General features: G+C 34.5%; 1 protein-coding gene and 1 long non-coding RNA gene across 2 annotated transcripts; both read right to left on the bottom strand.

Moving 5' to 3' along the window:
• Window positions 1-8,702: 8,702 nt before the first annotated feature.
• Window positions 8,703-11,445, bottom strand: LOC120339490 (glycoprotein-N-acetylgalactosamine 3-beta-galactosyltransferase 1-like; the record flags this gene model as incomplete). The annotated part of the gene is given in 5 exon segments (XM_039407626.2): window positions 8,703-9,397; window positions 9,653-9,875; window positions 10,806-10,931; window positions 11,307-11,349; window positions 11,352-11,445. Coding segments are annotated over 5 exon segments (615 nt in total), but the record flags the coding sequence as incomplete, so codon positions are not given.
• Window positions 11,446-11,560: 115 nt separating this feature from the next.
• Window positions 11,561-20,278, bottom strand: LOC144427333 (uncharacterized). The gene is made up of 3 exons (XR_013477892.1): window positions 20,258-20,278; window positions 12,913-13,028; window positions 11,561-12,278 (listed from the first exon to the last, which is right to left on the bottom strand). It is a non-coding gene; the product is annotated as an uncharacterized LOC144427333 (long non-coding RNA).
• Window positions 20,279-21,100: the final 822 nt, after the last annotated feature.

The raw sequence follows: 21,100 nt of genomic DNA, 5'->3' as shown, positions 1-21,100 counted from the left end.
TATCCTAGACATGGCACAAATCCAATATTGGTTTGAAATATGAGAAAATACATTCGAATTAGGACTACTTCAACGAGATGTAATAATAACCTCATTGTTGTTTGATGTCTATTACAGAATAAGCTTTTTGAGAATTCGGTCATATAAAAACGGGAAGACTAAAACTGACGAATTTTTAAAATAAATCCTGATAATACAACACAACAAATACATCACGAGCTCGTGACGGAGAGGTAGTTATTATTAGTTGATTTTTAGGAATAAAGATAACAATTTCACAATATTATAATTTGGTTTCAAGTAAGATAATAAAGTAAACTAATAAAGTAAGATAATTAGGAAAAATACGTACAACTGGTCCGAAAGTATAAGTTTTTCTGTGCACTGCTTTCATTGCGTAATAGCCATCTTAGTAGCCATCAAGTACTGAAAGTTTGAAATCAGTTGGTAATTGGAGCGATTTTCCCAACCATAAACTAGGAATTAACTGCCACAGCAACAAGATAAACAGCAATTTTGCAAAACGATTTATATGTACTCTTTGCATCCAGTAATGCGCCATATTTATTTAAGGCTTATGCTGTATAAATATATATGTAGCAAAACGCTTCTAACGAAAGAAATCTCTTTTCTCATTTTCTACTGGACTCATTGCTTTGAAATATTCAGTGGTTAAAGATTGTTGTTGTGGTAGCTAAAAGGCTATTACTTTCATTCATTTCAAGAATTTATGTAGGCTCTATGGGATTTTGTTTTATTAAATGTGTGTGTGGAGACGTCATCAGGATTAAAAAATTCGCACGGTGCCCTGGTTCCGTGATCGCATTTGAGCGATCTCGTGGTCAGACCGGTACTGTTAAAGATTTGATGCTACTACGTTTTGGACTTCGTGTCCATATATTTAAGCATTGCTCGGTTAATTTAATATGGTATTTGCTTATTTCTGGTTGACTCTTTTTAAAACTTTTCGTGTCACAGTCAGTTTTTTAATTTTTAACATTTCATGCCACAGTGGAAACGAGAGAGATTCTCTGATATTTATGCTCTCTCATATTCATATTTTCATTCGATCAGAGGAAAGGCAAAACTAGTGATGTCGTGGCTTTTCGGTCACTTAGATACATTAAGCGTAGGCGAAATAACTAATACAAATCAACTCATCAGTTAACAATACCTATTTATGGCAATATCGTTTGGTGGATGACCTTCAACTGAGAAGTGTAACAAAACTTGATAATTTCATTTTGATACAGATCAGATGCTGTTAAATTCGAACAAATAAACTAAGATCATTTTATTATAAGAAGTACGTCTTTAATAGCATAGTAAGGAGTGGATAAACAAAGCATTACAAGGCCTAACGGCCAATTATTGCCACTCACTAAAATTGAAATATTGCAAAATAAACCGAAAACGTTTTAACTTATTGCGTCCGCACCTTTACCTGTTGAATTCTGGTGCTGGAATGTCAATAGTGACTTTTAATACCGAATTGATTACGTTAGCTACATTTTAAAGTTATTGTACAGTAATAATTAGACAAGACTAGAGCGTAATCTACAATCAAGCGTAATATTTAAATTGTCTAATCTTCCTTCTCAGTGCTAAAAGAATCGTCATGCCTAAATCAGGTGTGATACAGCATGTGGGTGGGTTTCAATTATCAACTGAGTACAAATAATGCGAGTTACGATGTATTTACAAATTGGCGATGTTTGAAAAGTCGATTTCTCAACTCCTTCAGTCATTTCACCGGAGGAAGTTGAAACCAGGCGGGAAGACGGCATCTTCGTACGTACATTTGCTATGCCAGATAAGGTGTTAGTTCAATAAATGGCAGCAGTCGCTACGTCCATTGTACTATAAGTCGAAACTACGTCATGCCTTTCCACCTTCGTAGCAAAACAGAGAGAGAAAGTCTCCAGTGTCTTTTTCCGTCTGTATTTTCCTACCATGTCCATGTTATTTTTGCGTTGAAGAAAATGCATACATACCTTTTAAAATGTACATATCGTTTGGAAATCTTAGAAACGCTACTTTTTTAGGTACTTGCGTTAGATTTATTACCAACTTCATTTCACAAGTTTTTATTTGATATACTTTCAATACTCCAACAATAACCAATTATTTATAATTGTGGCTTCTGATTACAGCAAGTCTTGAAAGTTAAAACCAACTATTTTAATGTATATAGCCTCCCACATAATGGAGCTAATTTTCACTACTGTGGTAAACTTATTTCCATCGTTCAAATGGGTAAAACGTCATAGAAAATATTTAATATTATTTGAATTTCAAATTAAAACTGCTAAATATTCATGACGGAATGAAATCAGTTCATGGATAATATTACGAATGGGAACCGGGATCAACAACTTTGTGTGAGTAGAGCGCTTTAGAAATGTGATCACTCAGTAGTCAAACATAATTCATTCCGGATTGGTGTCGGTAGTCGATTTGTTCGAGCACCGAAACGTTTTTGTCGTAAGAAACAATGGTAATTATTTCAATTCGTAATTACGCATGTCAAAATACCTAAAATATTAACAAAACGTGTATCTAAACAACAATATTTATTTAAATGTGTACATAACAGAGACAAAACATAATAAAGATAAAATAAAAATAAAACATTTTGTATAAGTTACTGTACGTTTGAGCAAATGTATGTGATTTTTATGGGATTCGTTTTTTGTGTGCGAGGACGTCATCAAAAATCACGCACCCTATGACGGTTCCGCTTACGCGTTAGCCGTGATTGCCGTACCGATAGTCTACTTCATGTGACAAATTGAATACCTGTACTATTTCGTTTTAGCCTCCGTATCCATATATATATTTGAGCATAGCTCTCTTGTTGAATGGCCAAGAGGCAGCCGAGATGCGCGGTTCGGGTGACGCTATCTCACTATAGGAGGCGCGCTCGGGTGTTCGAGCTCTGAATTTCCGTTCTAGTACCGCGGCATTTTCGACTATAATTTTTGGTCGACCACAAAATTGTTCTCGTATCGAGTCGTTCAACTACCAAGGTGTTATTAATACAGAGATACCTTGGTAGACTGTTAATTTTGAATTATTTTTCATTTGAAGCCCTGTTTAATATATTCGTTACATGAAATATTCAAGACCAACTGCATAGCGAGAATCAATATAAAGGAAATTTGTAATTTTAGTAACGGGGTTGGCGAAATCGCAAACTCCAGATGTCCAACCCGAACCCGATTACAGCATCATAAGACCAAGGAACTGAATCAAGGAATCAAGTTGTATTATACACCTTTCAGTTTCAGTATGTTTACGTTCTAATAGCAACGGCATAAAAGCAATTTATACCTGAGTTTATTCTTACTAATATTACATAGTCTGTACTTATATTTTTCAAATTAAAAAATTGTTGATTTGACGTCATGTATATTTTCTAAAAATTTGGAAAACGCAGTAAATTTGTAGACATACAATTCAATTATAATGTAAAAAAGCTAACATTTTATATATATTATATATATATCAGTATTTTTCTACTTTTTTCTCTATACGCAAATGAAACCTGAGAACTTTTATAATAAAAGTCAAAATTGCATACGCGTTGCAGGCGGTACATGAAAAAGTTGAATCAAGTTTCAAACCATGGACTCTCGTCATTATAACCTTCCAACACACGCAGAAAGGATAGAAGATTGATATTGTTGTCAGTATTTAATATGTATTTCAGCGCAATATTCAGTGTCAGAGATGCAGCGGTTCCATTAACTTTGCATCCACGAACATTTGCAACAACGTATATTTTTACCCTCATTTACACATGTGTACATTTGCACACTTAACATTTGCACTCATGGACATTTTCACGCATACACGTCTACACCCATATATGTTTGCACCTGCGTATATTTGCACCCGTGAACATTTACACTTATATAAACTTGTCTTTAAAATAAAAGGAGTTTTTTTTTGTCATTTTGCTGCCGAAGGATAGACATTCTATAACGTTATTGCTTGTAATAAATTCGAACCCAATATAAATCCTCACACGATTATTTTGGATTTTCATCCATCAACTTAGTTAAGCAATATGTCAACATCTAACGATAGAATGAAAACTAATTTTGTATATTATTTCAATTTAATTTGGCCATTTTATATCTAATACGTTTAGTAACACCACATTTACACAGATTTTTTCAGTGATATAAAAATCCAAAAGTGGATTACAATTTTTATCTTAGATTCTATTGATTTATATGAGAACAAAAGATTATATGAGCTGAATTATATTAAAATGAAAATTAAAAAATGATTCATTGGTTGATTGGTATATGTAAAGCGATATCTCTTTTTGGACACGTAGTGGACATAGCGATCGTTTCAATATTATGTTGTTGTTGTTCCAGGTAGTTCCTACTATTGCAGTAATGTTGGTTTTATAGCAAATTTAGCCTACCGTATTTGTTAATTTTGATAAGAGCAAATTGAGTTGAGTTTTTATATGCCAGAGAAGAACCGTTCCACGATCGAATAGCAGGCCTACATACAGCAACAGGTACTGCAGTACTGGTAAGGTACCGCAGTGAATTACGCTATCATCTTTTCGTTACAGTTCTGATGTAAACAATATAAAATTTGTAGCATACGTTATTTTTTATGTGACAAGAGGAAATGAATTGAGTTCTTATATGACAAGGAAGAAACGTTCTGCAAACGAATTTCAGGTACTGGTAAGTTACCGTACCGCATATGATTTTCGGGGAATCTAGATTTTTTTATTTTGCCCCGGTACCGGAATGAACAAGGGAGCTACGCCCAAATATATGGACACGTCTGTTCGCAGTACAGTACGGTTTACCGTACCGCCAGATCACAGTCTACAAATATATTCACACCAAGCGAAGCAGTACAGTAGGACACAAAATGGCGTCCGCAAAAAAAATGTCCGCAGAACGTTCGGTGACGTCATAGCAAACAAAAACAAATCTCACAGAGCTAACATATATATTTGAAATAAATAAAAGTAATAGCCTTCTGGAAAAATTTCATCTTTAACCACTAAAAATTTCAAAGAAATTGGTCCAGTGATCAAAGAGAAAAGCGGTTTTTTAATATTTCCACTAAACGTGTCCAATAAGTGACTTGGATCACTTGGTATTTCAATTCAGGTTGAAATTGGAAGTTGGACAAAACAGGCTTTTAGTGGACCGGAGTAGGCTACCTGTCAATCAAGTTATCGATCCAGTCATACTAGACCAGCATTTCTTAACCTGGGGTAAATTTACCCCTGGGGGTAAATTTCTTCATTCTTGGGGGTGAATTTCGTTATTGTAAAAAATATTTTAAACAAACACAAAACATATCTATTTGCTTGTTTTGTTACGAGAAATCATTGTCAGCATATTATTTATTTAATAGTGGTCATATTTCAAACAAAAGTGAAAACCAACACCCATAAATAAGTCGAGTTCTTTTCATTAAATTTTGACCCCCTTTCTTTAAAAGACTTGGAAGACTCAAAAAATCGTTAGTAACGTGTGCGATTGCAATTTACTATAATCGCCGATATTTTTCGTCAGCGTGGCTTGTTATTTTGGTCGTAAACACCTTAACGTCGGTGTTTATTCTCGCTAAATCACATATTTCCTTCGACATAAGTATGTCGTATGTTCATCGGCGGGAATATGCTCAAGTATATCATTTAATTAGTAACGCTAATTTATTGGTTGACAGGCGGCAATATAAAATACTAAAAATAAAACCCAAAACAATAGAAGTTTTGTCATAGGAGGCAGGCGACGATTAAAAACGCCTCTTTGTCCATTGTGAATCGCGAAAATTTGTGTGTCTATAGCACACATTATGTTCAGTCGGCGTTGGAATCCATAGCGTCAATGAAATGAAATACAGTCAATTGTGCCTGCTGAGAAAGTGGCGTATTCGCGGCGAAGGAACTTCAGTAGCCTTTCGGAGGGAATTTCGAGGCGAGGAATATGTATTTTTGATTTACTAATATATTTCATGTGTATTTTTATTGCCCTAAATTAAATTGTAATTTATGTGAATTTATATCAGATCTTTTCTAACGGCGATAACGAATTCGCAAGATCGAAAAAAAAGGATCAAAGCTAAATATAATCGGGCAGTTCATCTCATATTTTCATGTTCACAGATTACCATGGTAATTTAGACTTTAGAGTAGTGAAGTTTTTCTTTTGCCGCAAGAAGAAACAATTGCAAGTTACGTTGAACACAATTAAATTACTATAGAAAGACATTTTAGATTCTCATAATTGTCAGGGAATTGAGGAAAGTCGGCTGCAAAAGTGAGGTCTTTTAACAAGCGCGTAATCGCGACGACTGTTTCAGAAGGGATTGGATTTTAACCCTGTGTCTAAATCTTAGCTGCGCCCCTAATCAGAGCGATTTTTTATATTTTGAGTTGACGTATCTTATTCAGGATGGTCTTTATATTCCCCAGAGTGTTCTGTGCAAAAAGCACATACGATTGGAGAAATCATCTTGAAAGCTTTTTGTGATCGATGATTTCATTTTCCCACTCCGAACTATTTTCGCAACTCTCTATCACGTCAATATCCCCCCGCATACATTTCCCCCCTCCCACACCACTCTTTTCCCACCGAACCCCACTCTCTTATTTTTACACGCCGAACTGAAGCCCAATACAAAGGCGAAGACGGGGTATAAAAAAGAAAGAGAGAAATAGAGACTTCGCGTCTAAATTTAGAGCTATTTATATTTTACCTGACGAATTTTTAATATCAGATGTATTGGGGGTAAATCTTGTAACCTTGTTTGATAAAGGGGTAAATTATTCAAAAAAGGTTAAGAACCACTGTACTAGACTAAGGTGATTTTGGCGTTTAGAGGCCCTTAATCTCCGTTCTCGGAGTGGGAAAGCGTTCGCCCGGGTAATGGGAATTTTTTCAAGTGGCATTGGGGGTGGGGGCAGTGCCTCCGCCCTGTATATCAGTTGCTGTACATCAGTTACTATAATTTGATTATTTAATCTTTTTAATTCGATGATTTTTTTCAAATATTGGCCTCGATCCAGAGCAACTCGAAAATCAACATGTTGATATATACCAACTAGATCCGACCAGATAAAAAAAAATGAATACGTTTGGAAAAAAAACTAGTCTAACACATCATGTCACTTGTTGGAATGTTGCATAGCTATTTGCGAATATAATATAATAGTTCAATATTATCAATTTCAATTGATCATTTTCACCATTTAATTTACAAAAATGATAACAAATGAACATGTGAAATTATGGTGCAAGATATTTGAAACTTCCGATATAGTATTTTGTAATATTGCTACAATATTTTTGTAGTCGGTCGGTGCATACGGATCCCTTAACTATACCAACATATGGAAAGATGAAAGAAGGGTGCTACCTTAGTATGTGAACCAAGATGGCGGACACCTGAACATAGTATGTGTAATAGGTTGGGCCATAATTTTATCCAATTTTCATTATTTTAGTCCCTAATACGAGTTCAGGAACTAGCCAAGTGACTCCAGTAGTATTTGTACCTGAAATTATGGCATAACCCTAACCTGGTACACATACTACGTTCCGGAGTCCGCCATCTTGGTTCACATACTACGGGGGTACCAGGCAGAAGTATTCTAATCAGCCAGGCATAATTAAATACCTTGTAGATATCCCTGATGTCTTTGTGTGAGTTTAAATCATATTCTGAATTGGGGATAATTTTACCATAGTTAGTGGCTAAAATGTTCGAGATAAGGAAATTATTAAACAAAAACTTGATCAATTTATTTGTATAGTATCATCATTGGTTTCAAAAAATTGATTCTCTAGCATTGATAACTTTGTATGCGGTCAGGTATTTTACATGTTGATCAGGAAAAAACTACCTTAATGAAATATATATATTAGGTTCTAAATAATGTTTTCTTTTTTACAAATCTCAGACTTTTGTCACTGTGTAAAAACATGATGGAATATTTTAATATAGGTATTATACTTTTTGTATTTGAACCAAGAAGCAATTTCGATAATCACAGATAGATGTCAAATCTGATTTATCATCGTTCAGAGCCTAGCGGCAATTTTGAAGCATTTACACAATTGTTGCAAAGCAATTGACGAAGCAACGTTACTATGTTAGGGAATTTAGCAGCGACTATTATTCAGAACATGATTTAGTTTAGAGTGCTTTTACGGAATGTACATTTGTGTCTTTTCATTTTAAAATGTTATTGGGCACAATATTTAATTGAGTTGGCTGGTCAATGTCGTGTGTTTTATCTCTTTTTATTGCATTTCCACTATCACCATGATTAAGAGTTCATTTCATGTTTCCTTGCAAACACAATCTTCCTATAACCGTTATTTGTCTTCCTCGTCGCCATCTTCCTCATATTGCGTTTCACCGTCTACTCCAATTTTATTAACCAAATCGACTGACTACTCCTGTTCTGTTTTTCTCGTGTTACTGTATCGATCTTACTGAACGTTAATCACAATATCAAACCGAAATAATAATAAAACTTTTCGGTATGACTTCACAATGGAGTGTCCTGAATTGTTTCAATACTTGTTATCATACTTCTCGCTTGATCATCGACACAACCTTGTCACAATTTAATCATATGAAAGATAGATTTAAATAAAGCATTGTATAAAAACATTTTTATAATTTATTTCTTGGGATTAAAAACCCCTAAATAAATTAAAATGGTACAAAATTATAGTAAACTGCTATTATCGTTTGTCTTTCTACTTGGTATAAGCGTGGAATGCGGCAAGCTTATGTATATTCATGACATGCTCGACAAACAGTAAAAGTAAGGAGGCACTATTGACTCAACTAATTATATGCCAGCCTATACTGTTGTTTATTGTTATACAAATGCTTCGCAATTTATAACAATTATTTTTCTTTTTCACATAGTCTACAAACCACATAGCTTTCTGCTATACTTTGCATTGGTAGATCCATGTGTACAATATAAAGATGATAGAGTTAATATTCGATGACACAGCCTCCAAGATGTTGTGGGTAATCATGTTCGTCATTTAAAAGCGATTGTGTTGATAAGTTTGTCAAAACAGTAGAATGGAATTTCATGGCTGCGTTTCAAAATATAAAGTCGCCATCAGCAATTACTGCGTTAACGGTATGAGTTTATTCTGGCAACAGTTTCTCTACTAACGTACGTCATTTATTCTAGCTTTGGGTTAACAATTTGAACCTTCCTCTCCCGAAAAGTGTTTGCATCTTGTCATGTTTTAGGATAAGTATGAGCTACTCCGTAGACTATTGTGTGATAAATCATGTATTCATACACGTACATCTCCTCGGGAGTAACTTTGTGAAAAGAAATAGGGTAGACCGAACTGCATTCTATCCCCTGAAATATTGAAGTAAATTTTACTAACATTGCCTAATACAAGCGATAGACTTGAAGTACATTGTGAACGATATCATGATCTGCTATATCTTGTGAATCCACAACGTCAACATTTGGTCAAATGATACTTAATCGATTTTATCAATTCAACAAACATAATATTTTTTGTTTATAAATTTATGGGATTCCGGCGAGAATTTTCTGGATTTTTTTATGAGCCTGTCCGGATCATACGAAACAAAGGATATTATTTACCCGACAACTAGGATAATAATCATAGTTGATCATAAAATTTCCTTGAGGTATCGGTTCCGGTTTAAGATGGAATTTCATATTAACAGGGTGGAAGGTACCTTTTTGTTTTTGGTCTCTCGAGTCGCCTGCTTCCACACCAACTATTTCCAAACACTTTCCTATTTCGACATCTTCAATTGCACTCCCTTTAGGACATTTTTTCGTATCCAATTCATGAACATATCTATGTTGAATGAAAAAAGAGAGGCCCCAATGCGTTAACATTTTTTGTGAATATCCATCATATATATATATCATGAAATATACGATTAACACGCAAAGTTTCATGAGTTTCGGGAAACCATCCATACTTTTATGACCGATCATTTTCTTTATTTTTATGACCGATGTTCTTCACTATGCTTTCGGAAAACAGCTAGACACAAAACGACCATTATAATACCATAATTTAATATAGGCTACTAACGCGTTTAAGTTGATAAATCAAACTCCACACAGCGTAAATCGAATTTAGTTTAGTCATAAGCAGAACTGATACCGTTGTATCAAATTAACAATCAAACGGATATAAACCGTGGTAGCGATTATGGAAACAAGGCTGCAATAAGGTTTATACATTAGGATAGGATTTACATATTTATCTCGGGGGAGAGGAAAGCCGATAAGACGGCTTAATTATATGGCCAATCACGGCCTCTCGTCCGGTCACCAGTCCAGGTCGGGTATGGGATTAGTTAGCCAGTTATCTGTTTTCGGAAGCGTGAACCACCCTACGGCGGCGAGTAATCCAGCAATCCTCTCGCACATGATCATCCCCGCATGGGATTCGAACCTGCGATCCCACGAAGCGTAATCAGAGATGCGGTGGCGAGCGTATTTCTAACGCTTAGCACAATGTGCCACACCACCACTCAAACTGTACGACAGCAAACCTACAATGCTTAAATTTTATTTGAAATTATTATTTTCTTATTACCGTGCAAATGTTCGCTTGGCGACAACTTTTTGAAAATAAAAATTGATTTACCACAACTGGCATTTACTTGAAGATTGTATTGAGCAGCTTTGATTACAATTTTTAAAATTGGTGAATATGGAATGAGCAAATAAATATTGATTGTCGTGGTACGTACATCTTCACTTAAATATTTACCTTCCCAAAGCTTCTTTACTCAAAACATATCCTGCTCCACCACTCATGTATCCTTGTTTAACAAAGAGCTTGAATCTCCGACCAAAATGTAACGGTCTCTGGGGGTCATAATCTTTTAGTAAAAATCTGTTGAAAAAGATACAAAAAAACAGTAAAATCCAATAAAATTTTATAGATCTATTAGTTAGATTCTATTTATGACTTTAGAACAAGGCAATATTTAATCGACTAATAATTTCATTTTAACCACCCATGGGTATCCAATTTCAGTTGAAAAAATTATATCAAAGTATTAAAGATTTAGCGCATATATATATATATATTCAGTATGATGACAAGGTTAATTGAACTTCAGTCAAATATTCATTGATGTGTTAATGTCCTCATGTCCCTGCTCGTCTTGACGAGGCTCCGAAAGATGATTCTACTATTTTTTAATATATATTCTTTTATCAGGACACATCATGCCAATCGCATTTGAAGCCTTTGGTCTTATTCTACCTTAAATTTTCAGCAATTAGATAAGTGTCATCATCAGCTTTAAAAACCAATCGGCTTGGTCCTGATACTGCTTCCAAATATATTTATACGCTGCTTTTGTCTTCTTATATAACTGGGACCGTCCTTCTTTGATTGATATTTGGATGCGGATTAAACATTGTTTATATACATAAATTGTAAATTCAAAGCACCTATTATGAACTGGAACTAGTTAAAGAGTAATGACCATGAAGACAAAATTGAATCACCTTATTTTCTACGGAGCTCATGAACAAACGCACGTTACATCTTTTTGGCCACGTATCTCTTACGTAAATTGCCTTTTTGAGTAAAGTTGCTGGTGACGTCATGATCCAACACAAAACGCGAACTGTTCGGTAAAGTTGTTCCGCCGTTTTATTGTCATCTAATAACCCTGCTAAAACGCTAAATGGGATTTATTATCACTCCCAGTGACAATATATATATATAGTAAATCGTATATACTTCAAAGTGTTTAGATGAATTAATTGATAGCAATGGTGGTCATATATATTCGAGAATTTACGAAATTGTGACTTGTGAAATTAACTTTAACATATTGTTTTCCAAGTCTCGGCAAAACGGATTAGCTGCAATGTTTCGATGTTACCTAATGTAGCCATCAAATCGAATTGATCTGCGTCGCAATGGGATCGTGTTTTTTTTTGGCTTTTTGTTTTCAAACGTGCGAAACATATATTGAACTAAACTATATTAACTATTACTAAGATCGTTGAATGACTGAAGTTTCATAATACAAAATCTCAATCATTGTGATAATATTTAGTCAAACCTTCAGCACTATGATGAAAATCAGAATGGTTTGCCAACAGGTGCCTCGAGGTATTACTTTTTGTGTAATAGTGAATGTTAGATTTGCCATCATATTTACTAGATTTGTCGTATTTCTCGTCAGTCTTTTCAACTGAAATAATTTCGGGTAAACTCCTCCTGAAATGTACATTACATTTAATTAAAATAAATAGCGTTACGTAACCAATATTTAATGAACCAAAAGCTGGATATTCTCCCGAAAAATGAAAAATTCATGTTCAGGTGTTGTAAAGAATCACTACAACACGAGTTGTTATCTTGGCGTATGAACATGATTATCTCTTAATTAATAAGTGATATATTTCTATATTCATTCAATTCACTAAATTCAGTAGCCACCCGCACAAATATTGAACATCTTTCGTTTGTTCTTGTTGAAATAAGAAATTGAAATTCTAAAGGCCCATGGCACGTGTGCATTTTTACATCTATCTAACAAATATTCACAGTTTGGGCTTCGAGGGAACCAGCCAGCCTACGCTGAGTGAAGGTTCGTGAAGGGTCTGGAATCCAACTTCAAATGTCAAACAGCATGCGTGCAAGCGGACAAACTACAAATTGTATCACCGTATATTTTATCCATATAAAAAATTGGATTTTCAATAGTAGGAACTATTATAGATACCCCATATTATATATCACTTAATCGTGGTATCTCATGAACCCAAAAAATCTTCAGACATTTAGAGATACACATATCATAAAATTTAACGACTTACAATGGAACGTTCAATACAGAAAAATCACTTACCAAGAACCAGTACTAGAAGAATTTCGATAGTACAAAAACATCAGTAGGAATCCTGCTCCAAATACAATCCCACTCATAAAAGATATGTCTGAAATTCGACATTTTTGTGTAACTAGCTGAAATATATTTTTAATAAAAAGTACATAAATACAGGCAGCATTTTCTCTTGGTACATGTTCTTACGAAACTGAATAGAAGCTGAAAATAGTCCTATTATCCGATCATTTATTGGTTAAGGTGATCTGTACATTTTTCCGAATGAAGCACTAGATACTCACAGACCTAGATTTGTGGAACTAAAAAGAATGTAAGAACGATGATAAAACTATTCGATTTCAGCTTCTTACCAATATAGTATAATTTATACGTATAAATTATCTATTTTAGCAATAGTTACGATAGTTAGCAAACATACACTAAAACATATGGGAGCTGTTCTAATATCACCTTTGTACGAAAGTGGTAGTCACTATTTGTTCAATATTTCTTTGATTACTAAAAATAAGGAATGAATCTTCGTTAAGACATCAGTATCCAATTCTCTTAGAACCAATGTCTAGTTCTCTTTGTGAAAGAATGCTAAAAGGATGATATACCCACGACCTAATTTATTTCTTATTTTTAGCACGACAGATTATAGGCAACTTGGGGCCACGTTAACAACCCGGCTGGACATTCCGTGTTAATTATTAATAGCTCATAAAGGATGATAAGTCCTATCTTGCTCTAGTAACCTAGTTAATTTTCATTGCGTTTTGCTCGTAAAACTTCAATTTCTTTTATGGTTAGCTCATATTATACTCGGTATGACTTCTGGCAACAGTTTTTTTACTAACTGACTTGATTCTGGCAATAGTTTCTTTACTAACTGACTTGATTCTGGCAACAGTTTCTGTACTAACGTACGTCATTTATTCTAGCTTCGCGTAACAATTCTAGCCTTCCTCGAAGTGTTTGCATCTTGTCATGTTTTAAAAGATGTATGAGCTACTCCGTAGACGCTACAAGCGCACTTTACATCTTTTTGACTGGGTAAAGTTGCTGGTGACGTCATGATCCAACCTAAAACGCGAAATGTTTGGTAAAGTTGTTTCGCCGTTTTATTATCATCTATTAAAATTGGATTCATTACCACTCCCAATGACAATATACATCGACGAATAAAAAAGATTATGTAAAGAATCGTCCTCCTGGAAACTTCCTTCCCTCATTCAATTTATATTTGTATACAATAAATCGCATATACTTCAAAGTGTTTGGGTAAATTAATTGATAGTAATTGTGGCTATACATACTGAAAAGAGACTGATAAGTGGAGGTCATATACTCGGTATGACTTAATTCTGGCAACAGTTTTTTTACTAACTGACTTGATTCTGGCAATAGTTTCTTTACTAACTGACTTGATTCTGGCAACAGTTTCTGTACTAACGTACGTCATTTATTCTAGCTTCGCGTGACAATTCTAGCCTTCCTCGAAGTGTTTGCATCTTATCATGTTTTAGAAGAAGTATGAGCTACTCCGTAGACGCTACAAGCGCACTTTACATCTTTTTGACTGGGTAAAGTTGCTGGTGACGTCATGATCCAACCTAAAACGCGAAATGTTTGGTAAAGTTGTTTCGCCGTTTTATTATCATCTATTAAAATTTGATTCATTACCACTCCCAATGACAATATACATCGACGAATAAAAAAGATTATGTAAAGAATCGTCCTCCTGGAAACTTCCTTCCCTCATTCAATTTATATTTGTATATAATAAATCGCATATACTTCAAAGTGTTTGGGTAAATTAATTGATAGTAATTGTGGCTATACATACTGAAAAGAGACTGATAAGTGGAGGTCATTGTCATAATTGTTTTATCAAGAGCAACATAAGACACTTCAGAAATAACAAAGTTGTAACCTGATTGACTTAAAATATGTTTCAAGTCTTACAAAATGGATAGAATGGAGTGTTTCGATGCTCCGTAATACAGTTTAAATTACTCCTATATTGATTTGAATCTGCATCGCAATGGAATTGTGTTTTATTGACTTTTTATTGAGCTAAATAATAATATCTATTACTGCTTAAGATTGTCGAATAACTATAGTTTTCACCTTACTAATTATTACTTTTAATGAGATAGTGAATGTTAGATTTACCATCATATTCACTAGATTTATCGTACTTCTTGATCACCTTTTCAATTGAAACAGGTAATCCCCTCCGAAAATGTGCAATGCATTTAAAGAAAATGTATAACATTACGCCCTAAAGCGACGGTAACAAATATTTGTTGGAGATTGAGATTTTCTCGAAAGCAGAAAAATTCATGTTAAGCAGTTATAAAGAATCACTACAAAACATGTTGTTATCCGGATGTATGAACTTGATTATCTCTTCAATAAGTCATATCATTAGGTATTCTTCCAATTCACTAATTTAGTGCATGGCCACTTATCTAAATATTGAGCATCTTCCGTTTGTTCTTGCATTTGCAAAAACAGCAGTATAAATTCTGTTCAAAAAAATTCCACTCATAAAAAACAAAGACATATGCTTGAAATTCGACATTTTCGTGTAACCAGCTGAAATATATTTTATGAAAAGTACAGTGGATACAGTAATTTCTTGCGGTACAGGTTTTTAGAAACTTAATACAAGTTGAGAATACTGATAGCTGATCTAGAATTCTAATGAGAATTCTAATAGCTGATCATTCATTTGGTTATGATGATCCGTACTTTTTTGAATGCAGCACTAGATCCCCTCAAACGTATATATATATGTATATTCGTGGAAATGAAGGGGTTAAATGTATCGGAACAATGATCCCACTATCGAATTTCACTTGTTACCAATATAGTTTAATTCGAACAGATAAATTATATTTTTAGCAATAGGCCCAGTTTGTCTCAAAATACGTAAATAATATGCAAGGACACACTGAAACATATCGTCACGCTAATAACCGAATTTCGTAAGTCATTTTTAGCAGTTTTGAGAAAAACGTAAAAAAACTTCCTAACGATATTGTTATGCCATTGAGAGTCAATAATTTGCCATGGTTCAATTTTTGATCGTAGCCGGATTTAAGTTTATTTCTATGACGCAGTTAAGTGACGTCATAATGGCGCACTGTGACTTAGGCAGAAATGTGTCTATGACTTGGGGACATACGCAATTTTGCAACTTTACTATATGCACCAGTCCTAAGAACTAAACATTCCAAAAACGAATGTAATTTTCAGTATCTACAATGTCTAATCCCCAAAATAGCTAATCAGTTTCAATTACATTATTTTTTATGTTTAAAATTATATATTTCAATAATATAACACGATCTGCATACCCACCGAAATAAGACCAAGATTAAATATAAAGAATAAAACAGCAATGCACCCAATATGAAAGCCAACCAAGGTGAATTGGACTCGGACAGTGAATATCACAAGTGCACGCCTTCCTATACTGTAATATAAATTCAAATTAATACGCGCTAATCCGAGAATGCAAAAACTCGAAAATACGGCGCCGAGGTTATTTTGCCTTTGTGGCGTCACAATAGTCCTGAGGTAACAATGATAATTCATTATGACAAAACAATTGCACAAATGTGCATGTCATACTAAATCTCCATTTTTATGGGTTTCGGAATTCTTAAAATAAAATCTGAGTTCGACAGGTGCGCAGCATTACATAAATACATATTTTATAAAAAATCAAAATCGCCAAAAATGACTTACGCAATTCGATTATTAGCGTGACGATATGGAACCTGATTGATTTTTAAAGTGGTAGTCCTATTTGTTTAACATGGTTTTGATTATTGAAGACAAGTAATACTTCTCTGTTAGAACATCAGCTTTAAATAATGTAGCATCTAACTCTCTAAAAGTTTTTTTTGTGAAAATCTTTTTCTTTGTGAAAGAATGCTTAATTACCAACCATGATATACTTTGTAGGTATATTGAAAGAAAGATATGCTGAAGTTCGCGAAGTGTTCCCTTCATCTACCGATTTGAACCCTTGCTGAAATAGGTTCTACTTTTTACACATATTATAACCAGTGATGAGCTGGAAAAATCGTAATAACCGGAACGTACCGAATTCGCAAAAATATAATATATTTACAACACGACGCGGACGTTTACAGGAATTTTTGTCTGGCCTAACATAGAGCCGAAGAACTACAATGAAGTATGAAGAAATTATCTGAACTACGTCTGTGTAAAATTACAATAATATTCATAGCGATTCAATACAAATATTATTAATAAAAAGGTATGAGATGATTTTCAATGAGGTCAAAGGTCGGGGGAAACATCTATTACACGTTACTGATGTAGTAATATATATATAATTATTTGCGTGATGTGATGTAAAAAGAATTACGAATTATGATATAACAAAACATAAATTAATAACTAGATTCACCAGAGAAATTAGACTTTTTGTAAAATGCTTTTATTTTAACAACAGGAACGCAAATGCAATAAAATGTATAACAAACGGAACGCTGTTCCGGTGCGTTCCGGCTACAGCTCACCCCTGATTATAACATTGAACTCAACAGTGAATAGGTATCTTTAATCCGCTTTCAAGATACTGACGACCTACTACATTTCCTATTTTCTAGCATGACACACTAGCGGTCACTTGTTCCTCCTATTTACTTTGAATATTCATCGCTCTTCTAAATAAGTTCTACTGGTCTTGACCTATGTCCTATACAAATCAAAGAAAGACAGTGTTCGGTGAGTTCAGTGCTGGTATACCGGATACGTCCGTTACCTGTAGATTTCTCTTCTAACATTAGGGTCTAACATTTTGCAATTTTAAGTATAGTGTGAATTTTTACGGGCCAATGGTCGGGAAACGTTCACACATGGATTGTCATAACTCATAACTAGGCTTGCACGTAATTTACGGAATTATTTCGAGTTACGGAAGGGAACTTACGAATTACGTAAACTCGTAATTATTGGTGGAGCGCTTTCGTGATTGAAACGAGCTCTCTTCAAATCAGTCAATTCCGTAGATTGTAAAAAATGAAAGTTTAATAAGTAGAAGAAGTTAGAGTTTCGGTATTCGCATCTTGGTTTTCCGGTCAAAACGATATTATTTTGTGCGTTATCACCGTAACGCAATTAACACCGCCAGACTTTTTTGTCCTCACGTTATGGTATCTTTTTTATTCGGCGCTGATAATGATAAATAAGAATGTGTGATTGTTGGTTGCAATTCCGGAAGGCGGTATTTTTCTTTCTCTCCATGAAACAGACATAGCAACGAATCGGAAGAGCGACTCGACGCTAATACGTCGTGATGGGAATTCCCCACCACAATGCATGATTAAAATTTAAAAAAAGCCTAAATGTATAACTATCTTTGTACAATATTTAATTGGAAATGTCCTGATCATTGGATTAGAAATAACCAAGGCAACGAGATTTAAGAATTTTGATGATCATCCCTTTGGTTTAACAGTTCAATATTCTCAATTTAACGACTATCAAATCTAATCACGTATGAGCCAGTGTGTTTATTCTGTGCGAAATTCATTTTCTATTACAAAATCTTGATGTTCTGTTACCGGTTTTACCGTTATATATCTGTCCGGACTTGGCATTGCTCAATATGTTATTCACAATGCCTCGCAATATTTCGGCCAAATATGATTACCTGTTTTTACCAAATGCGGCAACTTATTTTGATTTAACGTCGACTCGAATACCACCTGCACTCGACCAAACTTGTGCCAATCTTGGCCGATAGAATCGTCGACTTGAGATAGAAAAATAAGTTAATTTTTTCGTGGGTGCAAAATAAATGTCACAAAATGCATTGTTTTGCGATATAACTTTTTTCGAAAAGGCATGTCATATAAGTACGGTATTTGAATTATGTGCAAATAATTAATATTTGATATAAATTTATCGCAAATAATGTTATAACATTAAGGCCGCGAAAAGATTTAATGTAAAATGAAGCATGGTAATCGGTATATCGTCAATAAGTCGGCATCAATAATTATTATAAAATGCTAACTAGGCAGTAAAGTCGAATAATGTAAAAAACGGTGCAACGAGAATATCGGTCGGAGACCGAAGACTTATCGATCGAAAGTTATGTGATCCCCCAAAACAGCGCTCTTACTCCATAGTGACACCTTGTGTCCCATCACTAATTAATTAATAACTCGCTAATTATACGACATAATTCATCCAAAATCAATAGGCTTCTGATCCGAGATATGATGAATGCATATGTAAAATTTGGAGTGGATTCATACTTGCTTTCGTGAGATATCGCGTGTATTTAACAGACACTCAAACAAACAAACAGACCGCCTGGCGCCTATACCTATCAACATACTTACCGATCTTAAGATCGATAAGTGATGAGTAAACCTGATCCCCAAATTTCCATCAGCCAATGACGACGAATTAGAACCGAAAATAGGTATTTATTTTTCAAGTCGCCACTGATTTAAACTTTCATGTCGGTTGTTATGCTTTCATCCGTACTTATAAAATAATACAGTCAACTTAAAATTAATAATATTGTCATCAACAATGTCGGGATAACGTGAAATCCGCGATACTAAATAATATTTAAGAGCTATTTTATACGCTGTAAATTGCAAGAAATGCAAAAACGTCATTATGTTCGGTCACTATCGGAACTAAGAATGAAAACAATTAATTCCGACACAATTCGCTTTTAGATTTATTGCCATGGCGCGCAAACCATCTCAACTAAGTTGAAATATAAGATAATACCTGTAGAATATTTTCAATCAAATACATCCTCGACGTATTGTAAGCACTTTTTGTCGGCGTCAATGGAAATCATTTCATGTCGACTGTAATTTATTGCCACGGTTATTCTTGTGAACACGAAAAACGATATTAAAACGCTCAAAAAGTTTAAGAACCACTGGTCTAAACGGTTTATTTGCAAATACCTAGACACAACGATTAATGGGACTTCATTACAGGGGCTGGCAAATTAGGGCAGCTGCAGGTAGATGGAAAAAGAAGCTCAATAGCTACGTTTGGTATTAAAGACAGCAAGATGTAACAATTGGGGTCATTATACGTTATTGGACAAATAGGTCATTCAAAGAGAGTAAATGATGCGCATTCCTGTCGTTTATACTTGAAATTACTGTAACTTGGGATTTAGAAGTGGCAAGTGTTGGGTTTGCTAAGTCACTGCACCTCACACAACGCAAGCCGAAAGCCGCACAGAAAACATCTTGCATAAGAACATGTACATGCCAAATCATACATATATTCTATTTTCCTCGGTATTGGTAAAAAACATCAAAATGCTTTGTTGGCTTACCTGATCTCATATCAATCCCTCTGCAGTTGATCGACGACTCAAACAAAATTAATTTACATTACAATAACAAAAACAAAAAAAAGTGTCTCGTGACCACTTGCGGGGTAGCAACTAGTTGTTCATATCTTACTGGATGTCAAATCGAAACCCTGAAATATTATACTGTTCTTAACTATTTGCTGGTTTGACTAAAAAAATATTCATACCCATTCATTTAGAATCTAAATTCTAGATGGTCATATTAAGCAGGAAAAGCATGCAGAACAAGAAAAATACGCGTGCCTGATTTTTCGGTTTCTGAATTTTGCGAAATTCGACGGAGCGCTTTTGCGATGAATCAGAGCCGAAAAAGCGAAAAGTGTGTTTACTCGGCGCCAAAACGTCGCCGAGAGATAAATACCGACTCATCAAACAGCAATATTGCGAAGGAGGAGAATTTGCGTAATAAGCAAAAGTAACTACGTCGTTTCAGTTTCAGTAAAGCGATTGAGCCGGCAGAAATCAACAAAACAACGGAATTTCTCGCGGACCGGTACAAAAGCTCCACGGACCCACGGTTGGGAACCACACTGGACTATGCTATAGTTTCCGAGCGAAAATTCCGAAATTTTTACGATTTACCACGTCTAAAATAGAGATTTTAATCTGTCGACCTAAAACAGAATTTATGGTGTTTCCGTCACGTTGTATATCTATATAATTCGTCACGCTAATAACCGAATTGCGTAAGTCATTTTTAGCAGTTTTGAGAAAAACGTAAAAAACTTCCTAATGAAATTGCTATGCCATTGAGAGTCAATAATTTGCCATGGTTGAATATTTTGATCGTAGCCGGATTTAAGA

The sequence above is a fragment of the Styela clava genome, chromosome 9 (genome assembly GCF_964204865.1).
Source record: "Styela clava chromosome 9, kaStyClav1.hap1.2, whole genome shotgun sequence".
NCBI classification, from domain to species: Eukaryota; Metazoa; Chordata; class Ascidiacea; order Stolidobranchia; family Styelidae; genus Styela; species Styela clava.
The sequence above is the reverse complement of the archived record's forward strand: the minus strand, read 5'-3'. Positions and strand labels throughout refer to the sequence as shown.